Raw genomic sequence first — 18,929 nt, 5'->3', positions numbered from 1 at the left:
CCATCTCACTCAGAGGCCGGCACATTTGACGCCTCGGATTTAAATAGCAGTCGAGGCGGATACAAGTGTACCCTCAGAGGCGGAAAATCGGCGGACCAAAACAGACCCCCAATTTGCCGCCCTCTGTCTCAAACCGCGGACCGAGCCGCCAAAAGGACGAACAAATTGGCGACTTGCTGCCCTGTCTAAAAACGGCTATTAATAGGTTGTGTTGAGTCGCGGACTTGTATATAACATGGTGGTGTCGGTGATGTGGGTGGTGGTGTACCTGAGCTGGAGGGTGAACTTTGTCGGAGTCTTTTGTTGCTCCGAGTCCAGCGGGTTATTCCCGTTTTCGCTCCGTCTGTATCGTCCTTGTTCATGATTCAGATTCTGTAAAATCGCTGATGTTTTATTCTGGGTGGTGTGGTGCTGCAGTCCGGTTTGTAGTGAAGGAGAAACAGCAGATGAAGAAAAATAGAAAAGAAACCAGAGTTTTATGACGGAGGAGAGAAGCTCGGACAGGTAAAAGCCTCGCAGACGGGCGCCGCCATCTTGGATCTCGCACGGTCTCGCGAGGGTTACGTTAACAGCGGGGCAGCGTTGCCAGATCTCACGAGAGAAACGGGATGATAAATACAAACGGAGATATCCGTTCTTTCACTCCCAGTCACTACTTTCATGTAATGGAATTCATTTATTTTAAATAACAGAATAGAACAAATGAAGTTTATGCCTCAGCTGAGCAGATATAAGTCACAGTTTTCATATAATTTTTCACCTGTTCGTTGTTCGGAACAGTGAACTATATAGGTCGGTAGCTTGTTTACGCAAATTCCAATAATAATGACATCTTTAAGTGCAAAGCATACAAGTCTTATTTCTTCTCACTGTAACGTGCTGATGGATGAAGTGTGGTGGAGTAGCTGGTGCTCAACTGCAGCACCAACATGCAGCAACTAAAAATAATGTATGGTAATAATTAAATAAATAAATGTTTGAACACATCTTGAATGTGTTGAATCTTGACAATCCTGGGTTCCAGTGGCTATTGGCCTTCTTAACAATTGATAGCACTGTGGTCATTTTAACTCCTTGTTTTTATCCAGTTTTTATCCAGTGTGGCACTGTTGCACTTTGTTTGTTTGTTGTATTGATGTTAATTGTTGTCCCGTGTCGTTGTCCCATGTCACCCATGTTGTTGTGTATTCCATCGTAACTCTATTAATTATTAGCTTAACGTATTGTTTGTGTCACTATTGTGTTTTTTTTACTGTTGTTTTTTGCTGCTGGCTGCACCGCAAATTGCCCTCCTGGGACATTAAAGATCTCTTGACTGGATTTGACTTGAATGTTTATGGTTAACTCTTGTTTCCAACAAGGGAATACAGATTACATATGCTGACCATCTTTCAGATCTGTGTCCTTCCTTCACTAAGGATTCCTGCCAGTTTCTCACAGGGTTGTAGCCAGGATTTTAGAAATATTGAGGTCATGCGTCGTTTTGAGAGTTTCGACAGAAGCCAGGATTCAACAGAAGATAAGTGCCATTTTAAAATCACAAATTTTCATGTCAGATTCTTATTGCATTATAATCACCTTCACTGTTGAACAAACTGACTGGAGCCAGGAACACTGTTGTTTTTACGGTTTGTTTTTCATTCATGCCTGGGTGTGAGGCATGTCTTTTTTCATATTTCCCTGCTGTGCAACTCATTTGCCACAAACATCACAAACATTTCTCTCTTTTGTAGATAATCGTATGTCTTTTCAGACCTCCCTGATGTGTAAATCTTTTTTCCACAATCACCTCAACCAAATGGTTCATTTCCTGTTTGTACTCTCATGTGTCTCTTCAGAATTTCCTGTCTTGTGAAGCTTTTCCCACAAACGTCACAACCAAATGGTTTCTCTCCTTTGTGGACTCGCATGTGTCTATGAGTTCTCTTAAAGTTAAATCTTGTCCCATAAACATCACGACAAATTGGTTTCCTGCCAGCGCTTGCGCTCTTCTGCAACTCAGTCAACAAACATTTTGAAGCCTTTTCATCAGTATACGGTTGTGGATGACCATCTGGATCTCAGTTTGTGGAAGGTTTAGATCATCGACTGTCCTCTCCATCAGCTTCTTTTTTTATTTGCGCTGCTGAGCTGCTGGCTGGAGGCTCTGCCTCTCTGTTGTCTTTCACTTGTCTTTGATGAAGCTGTGATGACTGAGATATCTCATCATCTCCACTTTTCACAGCAGCAGATGATGACCTGGTGATGTCAGCCTCCTCCAGCCCATTCAGTTCCTCAGCACAGAGTTCTTCCTGTTCCTCTTTTATGTGCAGGGGCTCTGTGTCCTGGTCCAGGCTGGGACTCCACTCAGAAGAAACCCCTTCTTTAATCACCAACAGCTGCTGAAGATCTGAAGGGGATACTGAAAAATACAAAGAAATGTTGGCAGCCATTTCCTAGGAAATTCATGATAACAAGTCGTAAATCAATAACAATTAATTATGTGAAGACTGTAGTTCTCCTCAGAAATGTTAGGATCCAGGACAATATGAGTTCATTTGCTTTTTTGTGGTGCGATGAATCAAATGCCCAGTAAATCACATTTTCTCATAGGATTGATTTTTTTAAATTAAACTTCCCTTTAAATATTGATTCTTTATTCTCAACAAACCTTCAAAATTCACTTAACTGCATCGTTTTACGGGACTGATTTGCTGAAGTGCAGTCTGATCACATGACAACAGGACGATAACATATTTTTTTCAGTGACCCAAAATGCTATAGAAAAATCAATTATATGTGACAGCTCTTACCCTTTCATGCTCACGTGTGAATAAAGAGCAGCTCTTTGCTGTGGAGACCAGTTGTCTCTGTATACTTGAACCCATTTGCAAATGCTATAGAAAAAACTTACAGTGAAACAGATTCTTGTAACTGTTCTTTATTTTTCATGGCAACTACGAAATGCAAAGACAAAAAACAAACCCAGGAGGGATTTCTTTAAACAATGAATAGAAACATAAGAGAAATTCAAACGAGTACAGAGAATACATGCTGTTGGGAATCAATATTGAGCCTAAAATTAGTAAAATTGTCAATATTATGAAAATATCAATAATTAGATAAGAGGGAGGGCGTGAATCAGAGCACTGACCATCTCAACCAGCTGTTATTATGATGGGATTGTGCAAAATAATCACAGATGCTGCTCAGTTGAATTCAACAGTGTTTATTACAGTTTCCTTCCAAAACACAAACCACCTACTTTAACAAATAATAGTTGCTTTCAACAACTAGCAACATAAAAACATAAGCAAGCCAAACATATAAATGGGTGGAGGTGTGTGAATGTGTGTGGCAGGAAGTCCCTCATAAAGACTACAAAGATGGCCAAACGTGGCTTGTGAAGTCGCGTTCACCGGACTACAAATTAGTGGGCTTGACTTAAGGACTCTCGTTGAAGAGACTATAGGAAGCACCAAACGTGATTTGGCGAAGTCACGCGAGAACACGAATTCTGAGGAGATGATTCAGATTGCACTGGATCATATACCTTGAATTCAAAAATGGCGGCAGTAAAAGTGTGAAAGGAGATTACTACACCTGTGCGAGTTTGAACGAAGACAGCGGTTACGTCGTCTTTGGTTTCATGTGCAGTTTGATTGCACGCAAGGTGAATTTAGAGGGATCATACCCACAGTTCCAAAAAGCAAATTGTGCAACCGAGAGGGGTCCGCCTCTGAAGTCAATAAAGGGGATATTTCTAGCCACAGTATCTTAGGTTATAGCGGGGTTATCAACTATAAGTTTCCAACAGATCGCTGAACAACTTAACGACCATGTGGCACACAGCTGTCGTCTATCCCTCAACCAGTGGCCGGCAAGTGAATCGAGGTTTGTTTATCGTCCACTGATTGAGCCGAAATACGACGTATTGTGGTCACACACGGCGGCAAGACTGTACAGGCTGGATTTGCCTGAATGAGCACCTAGCGAGCGCAATAACACAGTTAGCATGCATTACAGTCAACCATAAGTAGGCCTCAGCGGTCCCTTCACACAAAACAATAAACAAAACAAAAGCACGCTCTATTCTATCTGATTCTTCCCAAACAGTAGCCTCTTATTTGGGTCACTCGTGGCGAATGGCGTGTATCCCATCTGACTCTGAACTTAGCATCCTCAAATCTGACGGCAGGCTGTATCACAGCGTTATGTCGACTTGATGGAAGGACCGGACCTTGGGGGTTTCGTCTCCTTCTGAAGATGATCTCTTCCTTCTGCAAGCGGTGAGGAAACAGCTGGTTTGCGCAGCGTTCCTCTATGGATCCAAAACAATAATTACGAATATTCAAACAAAAACGACAGTAAAACAAAAACAGTCTCTGTCTCGTCTAGTGATGAGGGAACTGAAGCTTTGAAGTAAAAAATGGTTCTCAAAGTTGCACCCTTATGGCAGCGGTTGTGTGAAACCAGGGGTCTCACCACAATGTAATGCTCCCTTGGACTGTGACAGGCAGTAAGGGCTCCTGAACTTTAAACTGGGAGTGACGTAATGGTGATCCTGGTGGAGCTTCCAGGCTCACAGTCAATAGATCACATGAAAGTCTTGGGGGCAGGTCACAGTGAGTCACAGTTTTTCACACCTTTTGGGCCCTAGTTTCGTTCTTTTGTTCTGCAGCTCCTTGTCACCTAGTAGTCAGGCTTCTGATTTCTCCAAAGGCCTTCTCCTTGTTTGAGGCCATGTGGGCAAGGCCCAACAACCATGACATGTCTAACCTGAGAGGACTTTAATGTGTCTTGAGTCTTGCCTGTTGACTAAATCCTTTCCCACTATCTTCACACTCAAATGGTCTCGCTACAGTGTAAACCCTCAGGGTTTTTTTTCATATTTCCATGCTGTGCAACTAATTTCTCTGCTGTGTGGACTCTCATGTGTGACTTAAGATTTCCCTGCTGAATGAATCTCATCCCACAAACATCACAAGCAAATGGTTTCTCTCCTGTGTGGAGTCGCATGTGTGGAATAAGATTTGCCCGTTCAGCAAATCTTTTCCCACAATCACCACAGCTAAATGGTTTCTCTCCTGTGTGAACTCTCATGTGTGCCTTCAAATTTCCCAGTGCTGTAAATCTTTTACCACAAACATCACAATCAAATGGTTTCTCTCCTGTGTGGACTCTCATGTGCCTCTTCAGATTTCCCTGCAGGATGAATCTGTTCCCACAAACATCACAAACAAATGGTTTCTCTCCTGTGTGAACGTTCATGTGCCTCCTCAGACTTACCAGTGCTGTAAATCTTTTACCACAAACATCACAACCAAATGGTTTCTCTCCTGTGTGAACTATCATGTGTCTCCTCAGACTTTGCCGTTCCCTTAATCTTTTTCCACACACATCACAACTGAATGGTTTATCTCCAGTGTGGGCCCTCATGTGCCTCCTCAGATTTCCCAGTATTGTAAATCTTTTACCACAAACATCACAACCAAATGGTTTATCTCCTTCCAGAACTCTTTCCCCAGCATTACATCCCACATCACTTACAGGACTTTCCAAATGTTTCAGAGCATTTAAACCTGACTGAGGCGTCCTGGTCTCCTCTGACCCACTGTCACTCTCTTTACTTTCAGGTCCAGAATCTTGCCACTCACCAGAACTGACATCAGTCTCAGAACAGTCCGAACTCTCTTCATCAGTTTTTAGCTGTGGATGACTATCTGGTTCTCGGTTCCTGGAAGGTTCAGATCCTCCACTGTCCTCTTCATCAGTTTCAGTTTTTATCTGTGTTGTTGAGCTGCTGGCTGGAGGCTCTGCCTCTCTGTTGTCCTCAGTTTGGCTTTGATGAAGCTCTGAAAGCTGAGGTTTCTCTTCATCATTTTCACTCTTCACAGGAACAGCAGTGGATGGGAACCTGGACATATCAGTCTCCTTCAGTCCAACAAGCTGCTCTCCCTTCTGACTGATCCAGTGTTCTTCCTGTTCCTCCTTCATGTGTAGGGGCTCTACGTCCGTCTGTTCCTGGCTAGGGCACCACTCTGGGGAAACCTCTTCTTTAATCACAAACAGCTGCTGGACATCTGAGGGGAACACTGACACAAACACAGAAATGTTAGAAGCCATTTCCTTGGACATTAATAACAAATTAAGAACTAAATAATTGCATGAAAGATGAAGTTCTCAGAAGGATCCAGGACAGGATGAGTCTTTATTCCAACTCGGGCATTATGCTGTCAAAATTCAGGACTCCTGATGGTTCCCAGGACTAAGAAGAAGTCAGCTGGCTCCAAGGCTTTTTCCTATCGGGCTCCTTTCCTCTGGAATAACCTCCCAGCTGACATCAGACAATCTGGCTCTGTTGACACCTTTAAATCTAAACTCAAAACTCACTTCTTCGATTTAGCCTTTAATTAGCCCTTGAGATCAACTGTAAGCTTCTTCAGTGGCTAGGTGTCAGTCTCAATGTGCTTCTATAGTACTTGGTTTACATTGTGCTGCCGACGAGAAACAATCTGTTTATTCTGATGAATATTGCTTTCCTCTAACCTTTGTTTGTTTTCTGTTCGCACAAGCTGCTTGACTCTCTATACGCTCTATAGCTTCCTCCTCCCCCTACTCCTCTTTCTCCTCCTCCTCTCTTTCATTCAGGCTCCCTTCTGATGGACAACGGCCCCCTGGGACCATCTACCATTTCCAGCCTCCTGCTGCTTTGAAATACTGACGGATCTGGATAGTCACACCCCGGGCTCTGCTGCGTCATTGCTCTCCTATTCCTCACTATCTCCTCATATCTATATTTCTGCAAATCTTGATGCCTCTCTCTGTCTATTACTAATTATCTTGTGTGGCCTGCCCTCTTCCAGGTCACCATGGTGTACAGGAGGTCGTGTGGCTCGGGCACCACATGGTGATGCCTCGTCCTGCTCAGTCGTCTCCTGGATCCACTCACATACAACTTGTATCAGACTTTCTGGTAATGTAACTGGTAAACTGTGATTTGTTGCACTTTTCTGTACATGCGACATCTATTGCATGTCTGTCTGTCCTGGAACAGGGATCCCTCCTCTGTGGCTGTTCCTGAGGTTTCTACCATTGTTTTTTTTTTTTTACCCTGTTAAAAGGGATGTTGTTCACTGTACAGATTTTAAAGCCACTTGAGGCAAGGTGATTGTGATTTTTGGCTATATAATTACAACTGATTAGATTTCCCCAAAAAATCACTTCCAATGAAAATTAGTAATGCCACAGGGGAGATGATTTTCTCCAGGGCCGAAGTTTATGTTTACCTTCAGGGTGAACCCCTTTCACGTGTTAAGCTGGTCAGGAAATAATAACAGGGAGCAGGGGAGCCGTCGCCTTTATTCACAGCCAAACTGCAGCCTATATTGTACACTTTATTGCTACTACTGATACTTCTTTCGCTTCTCCTTCCTCTCCCATTCATTCACTGTATGCACGTACGCACGCTCCCTCACTGTTGCTCGTCCACTCACACCTCACGCAAAGCAACCTGTGCTTTAAAAATAATAGATGTAAAAACCGAGAATTGAATCGAACCGTGACCTTAGAATCGAAAAAGTAGTTAAATCGAGGATTTGGAGAATCGTGACAGCCCTAGTCTTTACACAATCGATTCACATCACTTTCTTCTAAATTTCCATTCTCTATTCTCAACAAACGTTCCTTATTTAGTCAAATGGATTGTTTTTTGTGCCACTCTAAATTGACTTAGTGTGATCTTGTAACAGCGGGAGGATAACATAATTTTTGAGTGACCCAAACTAGTTACAAATCAGGGAGAGCAGCGTGTGCAAAATGCACAAGCTGTGCCCAAAAAGGGACAACAGCACAAAGGTAGAGAAGCAAAGAGAAGATTTCAGTGCTCAAGACACAAAATGCTTCTGGACAGCTTTACTTGTTGCTCAAATGTAAATAGGTGAGCACGGAGAAGAGAGAAACTGCAACTAATCCTGTTGTATCATAATATGCCATAATAGAACACGGGTCAAATAGGGCTATTCCCGGTAGTGAACTGTGTACCAACCCCAGCTCTGCACACCAAAGCTGATGGTCTCAAACACATCAAGAAGGCAAGAACCTACACAAATCAACTGTTGACAGGGCACGCCTGTTAATTGAAAAGCATTCCAGGTGACTACCTCGTGAATCTGATCGAAGGAATGCCAGAAGTCTGCAAAGCTCATCAAAGCAAAAGGTGGCTACTTTGAAGAATATGAAATCTAAAGCATATTCTGGTCTATTTAAACTCCTTTATGTTTACTATGAAAACAAGATCATCCTTTGAAGTAATGACGTGGAAACTTGATATTTGGCGCAAAATGGAGGATTATCTATAAACTGCGATCACAGATGGTCTGTGTGGAGTTTTAATAGTCTGTGTTGATTTGGGTTTTGGACAGCTTTCAGCATTCCGCTGAACTTCCGCATCCGACACATCTGCAAAAGTCCGGACATTTGGATGCAGCCAATGTCGCGAACATGGTGGTGTAGGACATGTGTGTGGTGTACCTGAGCTGGAGGGTGAACTTTGTCGGAGTATTTTGCTGCTCCGAGTCGAGCGGGTTATTCCCGTTTTCGCTCCGTCTGTATCGTCCTTGTTCATGATTCAGATTCTGTAAAAACACCCGTCGATGTTTTGTTCCGGGTGGTGTGGTGTTGTAGTCCGGGTTGTAGTGAAGGAGAAACAGCAGATGAAGAAAAATAGAAAAGAAACCAAAGTTTCATGACGGAGGATAGAAGCTCGGACAGCTAAAAGCTCGTACGGTCTCGCGAGGGTTGCGTTCCTAGTGTGGCAGCGTTGCCAGATCTCATGAGAGAAATAAGCAAACAGGGGCCACATTTATAAAGGGTGTGCACATTATGGTCATACACCGGAGCAATGAGTAACTATGACTTCAATGGCAGTAAACGGTTCATGATTCATATCAATGTGTAAAAAAAAATATGATAATGAGTTATTATCTCTAACCTATTATATATAAAAAGTTCATTGGCAGAAATGGATCAACAAACACTGGTTTGATACTCACACACACACACACACACACACACACACACACACACACACACACACACAAAAGCATGATTTAGGATAATAAATACAAACTGAGATCTCTGTTCTTTAACAATCAATCAATACCTTCATGTAATGGAATTCATTTATTTTTAAATAACACAGAATAGAACAAATTAAGTTTACGCCTCAGCTGAGCAAGATATAAGTCATAGTTTCACATAATGTTTTACCTGTTGGTTGTTCGGACCAGTAATAATGTAGGTCAATAGTTTGTTTGATGTAAATTCTAATAATAATGAAATCTTTAAGTGCACAAAACTGAGCCAGCATTCAACAGAAGATAAGTGCCATTTTAAAATCACAAATGTTCATGTCAGGTTCTTATTGCATTATAATCACCTGAACTGTCAACAAACTGAGCAGAGGAGAAAAACTGCAGTCGCTGTGCTTTCTGGAGCACTGAACACTGTTGTTTTTAAAGTTTGTTTTTCTTTTTCTTTCATGCCTGGGTGTGAGATATGTGTTTCATTCAGATTTCCCTGCTTTGCAAATCGTTCCCGACAAACATCACAAACATTTATTTTTTGTGGATACCTATATGTCTCTTCAGACCTCCCTGAGGTGAATATCTTTTTCCACAATCGCCTCAGCCAAATGGTTTATTTCCTGTTTGTACTCTCATGTGTCTCTTCAGATTTCCCTGACTTATAAAGCTTTCCCTACAGTTACCAAATGGTTTAACTCCTGTGTGTACTCTCATGTCTCTTCAGAATGTTCTGTCTTGGGAAGATTTCCCCACAAACATCACAACCAAATGGTTTGTCTCCTTTGTGGACTCACATGTGTCTATTGTGAGTTTTCTTGAAGTTAAATCTTGTCTCACAAACATCACAACCAAATGGTTTCCTGCCAATGTTTGCACCCTTCTGCAAATCAGTCTCCAAACAGTTCAAAGCCTTTTCATCAGTATTCAGTTGTGGATGACCATCTGGATCTCAGTTTGTGGAAGGTTTAGATTCTCGACTGTCCTCTCCATCAACTCCTTTTTTATTGGTGCTGCTGAGCTGCTGGCTGGAGGATCTGCCTCTCTGTTGCCTTTCACTTGTCTTCGATGAAGCTGTGATGACTGAGATATCTCATCATCTTCACTCTTGACAGCAGGAAATGATGACCTGGTGATGTCATCCTCCTCCAGCCCATTTGGTTTCTCCATACAAGGTTCTTCCTGTTCCTCCTTTAGTTGTAGGGGCTCTGTGTCCTCCTGGTCCAGGGTGGGGCTCCACTCAGAAGAAACCTATTCTTTAATTACCAACGGCTGCAGGACATTTGAAGGGAACACTAAAAAAAACACAGAAATGTTGGCAGCCGTTTCCTAGTAAATTCATCATACGAAATTGTAAATCAATAACAACATATCAATTATGCGAATGATGGACTTCTCCTCAGAAATATTAGGATCCAGGACAATATAGAGTCCTCTTGCTTTTTTATGGTGCAATGAATCAAATCCCCAGTGAATCAATTCCAATGAATTGACAAACATTTTCCCATAGGATTGATTTTTTTTTAATTAAACTTCCCTCTAAATTTTGATTCATTAGTCTCAACAAACCTTCAGGATTCACTTAACTGCATTGTTTTACTGGACTGATTTGCTGAAGTGCAGTCTGATCACATGACAATAGCAGGATAACATATTTTTTCCGTGACGCAAAATAGTGACAAATCTCAAAAACATTTTTTTCCAGTTTTTTACAGCAATGGTTATACATGTCAGCTCTGTCACTAGGAATCTAAACAACCACAATTGCTATTTAATAAATCTATCTGACATGACGCAGGCAGATGCAGAGAGCCCCCTCCCCTCCCCCTCGTCAAAAGCAGACATCACCATATTTTGATCCCATTTAGGTTGAGGGGATATTTTTTGAGCCTTTTATTTGCAGTGCATGATTCAAAGTGTTGAATAAACATTTTCATGAAGCAAGCATATTTGCCCTTCCTTATGTTGTTAAAAGTATTAAGAACATGAACAAAATACATTAAGGTACATTTAGAACAGAAAGAAATGTGCCAAAAAAATTGCCATTAACTTGCGATTAATCGCGAGTTAACTATGGACAAAATGCGATTAATCGCGATTTAAAAAATTAATTGTTTGACAGCCCTAGCATTTGATTATCCCTTACTAGAGTAGTGGTAATTCAGTCAGGGTGATTAAGGTGGGAAAACGTTGAAAATGCTCTTCAGATGGATTTATCTTCAGTGAACTTTATTGCAAGCGTCTCAAACTAAGCAGTTAGTTCGGATCTGTACCATAAAGGTCACAAATGGCAATCAATTATATGTGACAGCTCTCACTCTTTCATGCTCACTTGTGAATAAAGAGCAGCTCTTTGCTGTGGAGACCAGTTGTCTCTGTATACTTGAACCCATTTGCAAATGCTATAGAAAAAACTTAGAGTGAGACAGATTCATGTAACTGTTCTTTATTTTTCATGGCAACCACGAAATGGAAAGACAAAAAATGAACCCAGGAGGGATCTCTTTAAACAATGAATAGAAACATAAGAGAAATGCAAACAAATACAGAGAATGCATGCTGGTGGGAATCAATATTGATTGTTGATTATTAATTAAAATATTAATGTTAATTAATACAATTATTATAGTTAATTAATGAAACATAGCTAACTATGATTCATTAATGAACACGGGGCACCATCCTGAAATCAGTGATCAATAATCAAATGATATACCTGTAGTCTCAAAGCCTGAAATTAGTCAAATTGTCAATATTATGAAAATATCAAATGAGATAAGAGGGAAGGCGTGAATCAGAGCATTGACCATCTCAACCAGCTGTTATTCTAATGGGATTATGCAAAATAATCACAGATGCTGCTCAGTTTAAATCAACAGTGTTTATTAAAGCTTTCTTCGAAAACACAAACCACCTACTTTAACAACCAGCAGTTGCTTTCAACAACTACCAACATCAAAAACATAAGCAAGCCAAACATAAATGTGTGTGTGTGTGTGTGTGTGTGTCTGTGTGTGGTAGGAAGTCCCTCATAAAGACTACAAAGATGGCCGGACGTGGCTCGTGAAGTCAAGTTCGCTGGACAACAAATTCGTGGGCGTGACCAGTGTTGGGAAGATTACTTTGGAAATGTAGTTGGTTACAATTACAAGTTACCCTGTTGAAAATGTAATAGTAGTGTAACTATTTCAATTACTTTCTCTAAGTAATGTAACTAATTACATTTGATTACATTATGATTACTTTTCTTAATTTTGAATGAAATCTCTCAACTGCTAACCATTTTCACATTTTAAGACCTATAGTGTGATAAACCTTTCAGTTCAAAGGTTTAACCATATATTATGAGTCTGACCTTAGGCCTGTACTGAAGGAGGCTCACTTCCTCACTAAATGGAGCGACAACGGGCTGATTTCAGCCAAGAGGAGCAGGTTGTTTTAATGGAGAGAGTATGAGCGATACAAAAAAGCCTGATCACAGCCTGAAGCAACAGTGTTGCTGCAAATATGACAAGAGGAGGCTGATTTTAATTTCTGAAAGCTCTACATTGAGCTGCTTTTAAATATGAAGCTTTAGAGCAACAACAACTGTTGTTTTAAACTGTGTTTTATATTGTTTTCATATATTTCACTGATCGCAATTATAAAATGCCAGTGTGTGTTTTATTGAAAGCGAGGCTGGGTGTGCGTATGAAAATAGGTTACAGTGTTTTTTTTAGGTGCTGTAGCTACAAGCAAATCTCATGTTGTCTCTGTACAAAGACCTTTTTAAATGTGAGAAAACACAAGATTTGCGTTTTGGCAACACATAACAGGCGAAACAATTAATTTATTCATGGCCACATTAAGTTAAATTATCTGTTCTGCTGCAAGCGCACAACTTCTTTCAGTGGTGACTGACTGTATATAAAAGTAAATAGGCTATAGCCTAATAAATGACCTCCTGACGCGAGTCGGATCAACAGCTGAGCAGCGTATCCCCTCAGCTGAACATCTGTAGGCGGAGACGCTCAGAGAGAAAGCAAACAGCAGCGGATCAGCGCGATCTCTCCCTCCGTACAAATGTTCTGATCCAGCTCCACTGGACTTTCAAAGTAAAGGTGACGCCAGCTGTAAATGAGTTAAATAGTGAAACAGCGGCGCTTTTATAGCCGATTTTATTATTAAACTCTGAACAGAACAGAACCTGGTCGGGACCAGGTTATGAGTTAAGCATAAGTTACCATGGTGATCTAGCCGGGTTAAAAGAGAGCTACCTTTGTAATACAGGGAAGCCTGGCTTCTGTCTGTAGGAAGTGTTTTTTATATTTCCAGCCCAGGAACATCTTGTGCGCCGCCGACACTGTTGCTGCTGAGTCTGACTGCCGCCGTACGGTTTGTCGGTTGAGTCGAATGGCACATGACCAGACAGAGCCAATCACAATCGTCAGTTTTGGAAGGAGGATATTGATATGAAAAAAACTAAAAACAAACATAAATCCAGGGGGGCGAAAAACTATTTGATAAATCAGAGATTTTGCGGCGATTTTTCAAATGTAACTTAAGTTGTAATCATTGAAATTTCCAAAAGCAACTGTAATTTAATTACATATTTTCTCCCAGTAATGTAACGGATTACAATTACGTACATTTTGTAATTAAATTACGTAACGTCGTTACATGTAATTCGTTACTCCCCAACACTGGGCGTGACTTAAGGACTGTTCCAAAAAGCTAATCATGCTACCAAGGGAAGTCCGCCTCTGAAGTCAAAAAAAGGGGATATCACTAGCCACAGTATCTTAGGTTATAGTGGGGTTATTAACTATATGTTTCCAACAGATCGCTCATGAGATTATGTGTATCTCGGTGTGTGTGTGTGTGTGTTAGTAAAAAGGAAAGAAACTAAGCTGGTGCTTAGCAGACAACAAAGAAACAACACAACGACAGCGGTCTTCTCTCCCTCAACCAGTGGCCGGCAAGCGAATCAAGGTTCGTTTATCGTCTGTTCATTGAGCCAGAATACGAGGTATTGTGGTCACACACGGGAACAAGACAGTACATGCTGAATTAGCCTGAATGAGCTCCTAGCGAGCGCAGTAACACAGTTAGCATGCAGTACAGTCAACCATAAGTAGGACTCAGCGTTCCCTTCACACAAAAAAATAAGCACAACAAAAGCACACTATATTCTATCTGATTCTTCCCAAACAGTAGCCTCTTATTTGGGTCGCTCGTGGCGACTGGCATGGATCCCTTCTGATTCGGAACTCCAACTCGTTTAGGAGCAAGCGCGGGGTCAGCTTTAGCGTCCTAAAGCTGACGGCAGGCTGTATCACAGCATTATGTCGACTTGATGGAAGGACCGGACCTCGGGTATTTCGTCTCCTTCTGAAGATGATTTCTTCCTTTTGCAGGCGGTGAGGAAGCAGCTGGGTTGCGCAGCGTTCCTCTATGGATCCAAGACAATAATGACGAATATTCGAACAAAAACAACAGTAACACAAAAACAGCCTCTGTCTCGTCCAGCGAGGAGGAAACTGAAGCTTTGCTGTTTCTCAAATTTGCACCCTTATGACAGCGGTTGCGTTAAACCAGGGGTCTCACCACAACGCAATGCTCCCTTGGACTGTGACGTGCAGTGAGGTCTCCTGACCTTTAAACTGGGAGTGACGTAATTGTGATCCTGGCGGAGCTTCCGGGCTCACAGCCAATAAGGATCGGGTGAAAGTCTTGGGGGCAGCGCACCCTGAGTCACAGTTTTTCACACCCTTTGGGCGCTGATTTTGTTCTTTTGTTCTGCAGCTCCTAGTGTCCTAGTAGTCAGGCTTCTGATTTCTCCAAAGGCCTTCTCCTTGTTTGAGGCCATGTGGGCAAGGCCCAACAACGTCTTCCACCTGACATGTCTAACCTGAGAGAAGTTTAATATGTCTTGGGTCTTGCCTGTTGACTAAATCCTTTCCCACTAACCTCACAGTCAAATGGTCTCTCTACAGTGTGAACTCTAAGGTGTTTTTTTCAGACTTACATGCTGTTCAACTAATTTCCCACAAACGTCACAAACATTTCTCTGCTGTGTGGACTCTCATGTGTGACTTAAGACGTCTCTGCTGGATGAATCTCTTCCCACAAACATCACAGGCAAATGGTTTCTCACCTGTATGGACACTCATGTGTAACTTAAGATTTCCCTGCTGGATGAATCTCTTCCCACAAACATCACAAGCAAATGGTCTCTCTCCTGTGTGAACTCTCATATGTCTCTTCAGATTTCCCTGTACTGTGAAGCTTTCCCCACAATTACCACAAACAAATGGTTTCTGTCCTGTGTGAACTATCATGTGTCTCTTCAGATTTCCCTGTCTCGTAAAGCTTTCCCCACAGTTACCACAAGCAAATGGTTTCTCTTCTGTGTGTATTCTCACGTGTGAATTAAGACATCCCTGCTGAGTGAATCTTTTCCCACAAACATCACAAGCAAATGGTTTCTCACCTGTATGGACTCTCATGTGTAACTTAAGACATCCCTGCTGGATGAATCTCTTCCCACAAACATCACAAGCAAATGGTTTCTCTCCTGTGTGAACTATCATGTGTCTCTTCAGACTTCCCTGTCTTGTAAAGCTTTCCCCACAGTTACCACAAGCAAATGGTTTCTCTCCTGTGTGTATTCTCATGTGTGATTTAAGGCATCCCTGCTGAGTGAAACTTTTCCCACAAACATCACAGGCAAATGGTTTCTCACCAGTGTGGACTCTCATGTGTAACTTAAGACATCCCTGCTGGATGAATCTCTTCCCACAAACATCACAAGCAAATGGTTTCTCTCCTGTGTGAACTATCACGTGTCTCTTCAGACTTCCCAGTCTTGTAAAGCTTTCCCCACAGTTACCACAACCAAATGGTTTCTCTCCTGTGTGAACTATCATGTGTCTCTTCAGATTTCCCTGTCTTGTAAAGCTTTCCCCACAATCACCACAAGCAAATGGTTTCTCTGCTGTGTGGACTCTCATGTGTGGACTAAGACTTTTCCGTTGTGCAACTCGTTCTCCACAATCGCCACCGCCAAATAGTTTCTCCACTGTGTGGATTCTCATATGTCTATTCACCTGGATCAGATGAGTGAATCTGTTCCCACAAACATCACAAGCAAATGGTTTCTCTCCTGTGTGTATTCTCATGTGTGACTTAAGACATCCCTGCTGAGTGAATCTTTTCCCACAAACAACACAAGCAAATGGTTTTTCTCCTGTGTGGACTCGCATGTGTGGAATAAGATTTGCCCTTACTGCAAATCTTTTCCCACAAAGATGACAGCCAAATGGTTTCTCTCCTGTGTGAACTATCATGTGTCTCTTCAGACTTTCCTGGCTTGTAGAGCTTTCCCCACAATTACCACTACCGAATGGTTTCTCTCCTGTGTGAACTCTCATGTGTCTCCTCAGGCTTTGTCGTTCCCTTAATCTTTTTCCACAAACATCACAACTGAATGGTTTCACTCCAATGTGGACTCCCATGTGCCTCCTCAGACTTCCCAGTGCTGTAAATCGTTTACCACAAAAATCACAACCAAATGGTTTGTCTCCTTTCAGAACTCTTTCCCCAGCCTTACATCCCACATCACTTACAGGAGTTTCCAAATGTTTCAGAGCATTTAAACCTGACCGAGGCGCCCTGGTTGTCTCCGACCCACTGTCACTCACTTTAGTTTCAGGTCCACAATCTTGCCACTCACCAGAACTGACATCAGTCTCAGAACAGTCCGAACCCTCTTCATCAGTATTTAGCTGTGGATGACTATCTGGTTCTCGGTTGCCGGCAGGTTCAGATCCTCCACTGTACTCTTCATTAGTTTCTGTTTTTATCTGTGTTGTTGAGCTGCTGGCTGGAGGCTCTGCCTCTCTGTTGTCCTCAGTTTGGCTTTGATGAAGCTGTGAACGCTGAGGTTTCTCTTCATCATTTTCACTCTTCACAGGAACAACAGTGGATGAGAACCTGGACATATCAGTCTCCTTCAGTCCAACAAGCTGCTCTCCCTTCTGACTGGTCCAGTGTTCTTCCTGTTCCTCCTTCATGTGTAGGGCCTCTACGTCCGTCTGTTCCTGGCTAGGGCACCACTCTGGGGAGACCTCTTCTTTAATCTCAAACAGCTGCTGGACATCTGATGGGAACACTGACACACACACAGAGATGTTGGGAGCCATTTCCTAGGACATTAATAACAAATTAAAAATCAATGAAAAAACTAAATAATTGCATGAAAGATGAAGTTCTCAGAAGGATCCAAGACAGGATGAGTCTATATTCCAACTTGGGCATTACGCTCTCAAATTCAGGGCTCCTGATGGTTCCCAGGATTTAGAAGAAGTCAGCTGGCTGTAAGGCTTTTACCTATCCTCTGGAATAACCTCCCAGCTGACATCAGACAATCTGGCTCTGTTGACGCCTTTAAATCTAAACTCAAAACTCACTTCTTCGATTTAGCCTTTAATTAGCCCTTGAGATCAACTGTAAGCTTCTTCAGTGGGTCGGTCTCAGTCTCAACGAGCTTCTATAGTACTAGGCTTACACTGTGCTGCCGACGAGAAACAATCTGTTTATTCTAATCAATATTTTTTCTCTAACCTTTGTTTGTTTTCTGTTTGCACAAGCTGCAAGCTGTGTCACTCTCTATACTCCATTCAGGCTCCCTTCTGATGGACCACGGCCCCCTGGGACCATCTACCATTTCCAGGCTACTGCACTGAAATACTGACGGATCTGGATCGTCAGACCCTGGGCTCTGCTGGATCATTGCTCTCATCTGCTTCACTATCGCCTCATGTCTATATTTCTGTAAATCTTGAATAGTCAAACCGCGGCTGCGGCTTTTATGCGTCTTCTCCTGTGTGAATGGGGCTACTGTCGCTTGCCAACTCACACCTTATGCACACACACCTCATGCACCGCCCTATTCCTGAAAGGGGCGTTGCACTCTTACAACAATGGCAACTGCAGATGCAGGAGACCCATCGACAGAACTTGACTGACAATATAAGTTATTGTTATATTACGTTGTTAATACATTTTTAAATTTGTCAATATAGTGTAGTACATTGCGAACAAAGGTCAGATATTCTATTGCATAAAAGTCTAGTCTAAAAATGGCATAGCAACCCGTGCTTTATAAAAAATAGATGTGAAAACCGAGAACTGAATCGAACCATGACCCTAGAATCAAAAAAGTAATCAAATCGAGGATTTGGAGAATAGTGACAGCCCTAGTCTTTACACCTTCTTTTCACATCATTTTCTTCTAAATTTCAATTCTTTATTCTCAACAAACTTTCCTTATTTAGTCAACTGCATTGTTTTTGGTGCCACTCTAGATTGACTTGGTGTGATCTTGTGACCACAGCAGGATAACATAATTTTTGAGTGACCCAAAACAGTTACAAATCAGGGCGAGCAGTGTGTGCAAAATGCAAAAGCTGTGCACAAAACAGGACAACAGGACAAAGGTGGAGAAGCAAAGAGAAGATTTCAGTGCTCAAGACACAAAACGCTTCTGGACAGCTTTACTTGTCGCTCAAATACAAATAGGTGAGCACGTAGAAGAGAGAAACTGCGACTAATCCCGTTGTATCATAATATGCAATAACATGGATTAGAACAGTAGTCAAATAGGGCTATTCCCTGTATTGCAACTGTGTACCAACCCTAGCTCTGCACAACAAAGCTGATGGTCTAAAACACATCAAGAAGGCAAGAACCTGCACAAATCAACTGTTGACAATGCAAACCTGTAAACTGAAAAGCATTCCAGGTGACTACCTCAATAATCCGACTGAGAAAATGCCAGAAGTGTGCAAAACTCATCAAAGCAAAAGGTGGCTACTTTGAAGAATA

General features: G+C 42.0%; 1 protein-coding gene across 5 annotated transcripts in view; it reads right to left on the bottom strand.

Annotated features, from left to right (window-relative positions):
* Nucleotides 1-18,929, bottom strand: part of LOC115570576 (gastrula zinc finger protein XlCGF58.1-like) — a 54,715-nt gene that overhangs the window by 14,836 nt on the left and 20,950 nt on the right. For 2 of the 5 annotated variants that reach the window (XM_030399143.1, XM_030399142.1), the window contains exon 1: nt 269-584. In XM_030399143.1, coding sequence (XP_030255003.1) covers nt 269-362 — 94 coding nt within the window. In that variant the 5' untranslated portion in view covers nt 363-584. Of the gene's footprint in view, nt 1-268; nt 2,402-2,907; nt 6,075-13,910; nt 17,215-18,929 lie in introns of those variants that run through there. The other 3 variants (XM_030399147.1, XM_030399145.1, XM_030399141.1) reach the window with 3 other exon arrangements.

Source organism: Sparus aurata, chromosome 20 (assembly GCF_900880675.1).
Source record: "Sparus aurata chromosome 20, fSpaAur1.1, whole genome shotgun sequence".
Lineage (NCBI taxonomy): Eukaryota > Metazoa > Chordata > Actinopteri > Spariformes > Sparidae > Sparus > Sparus aurata.
This window is presented reverse-complemented; position numbering and strand designations above follow the sequence as displayed.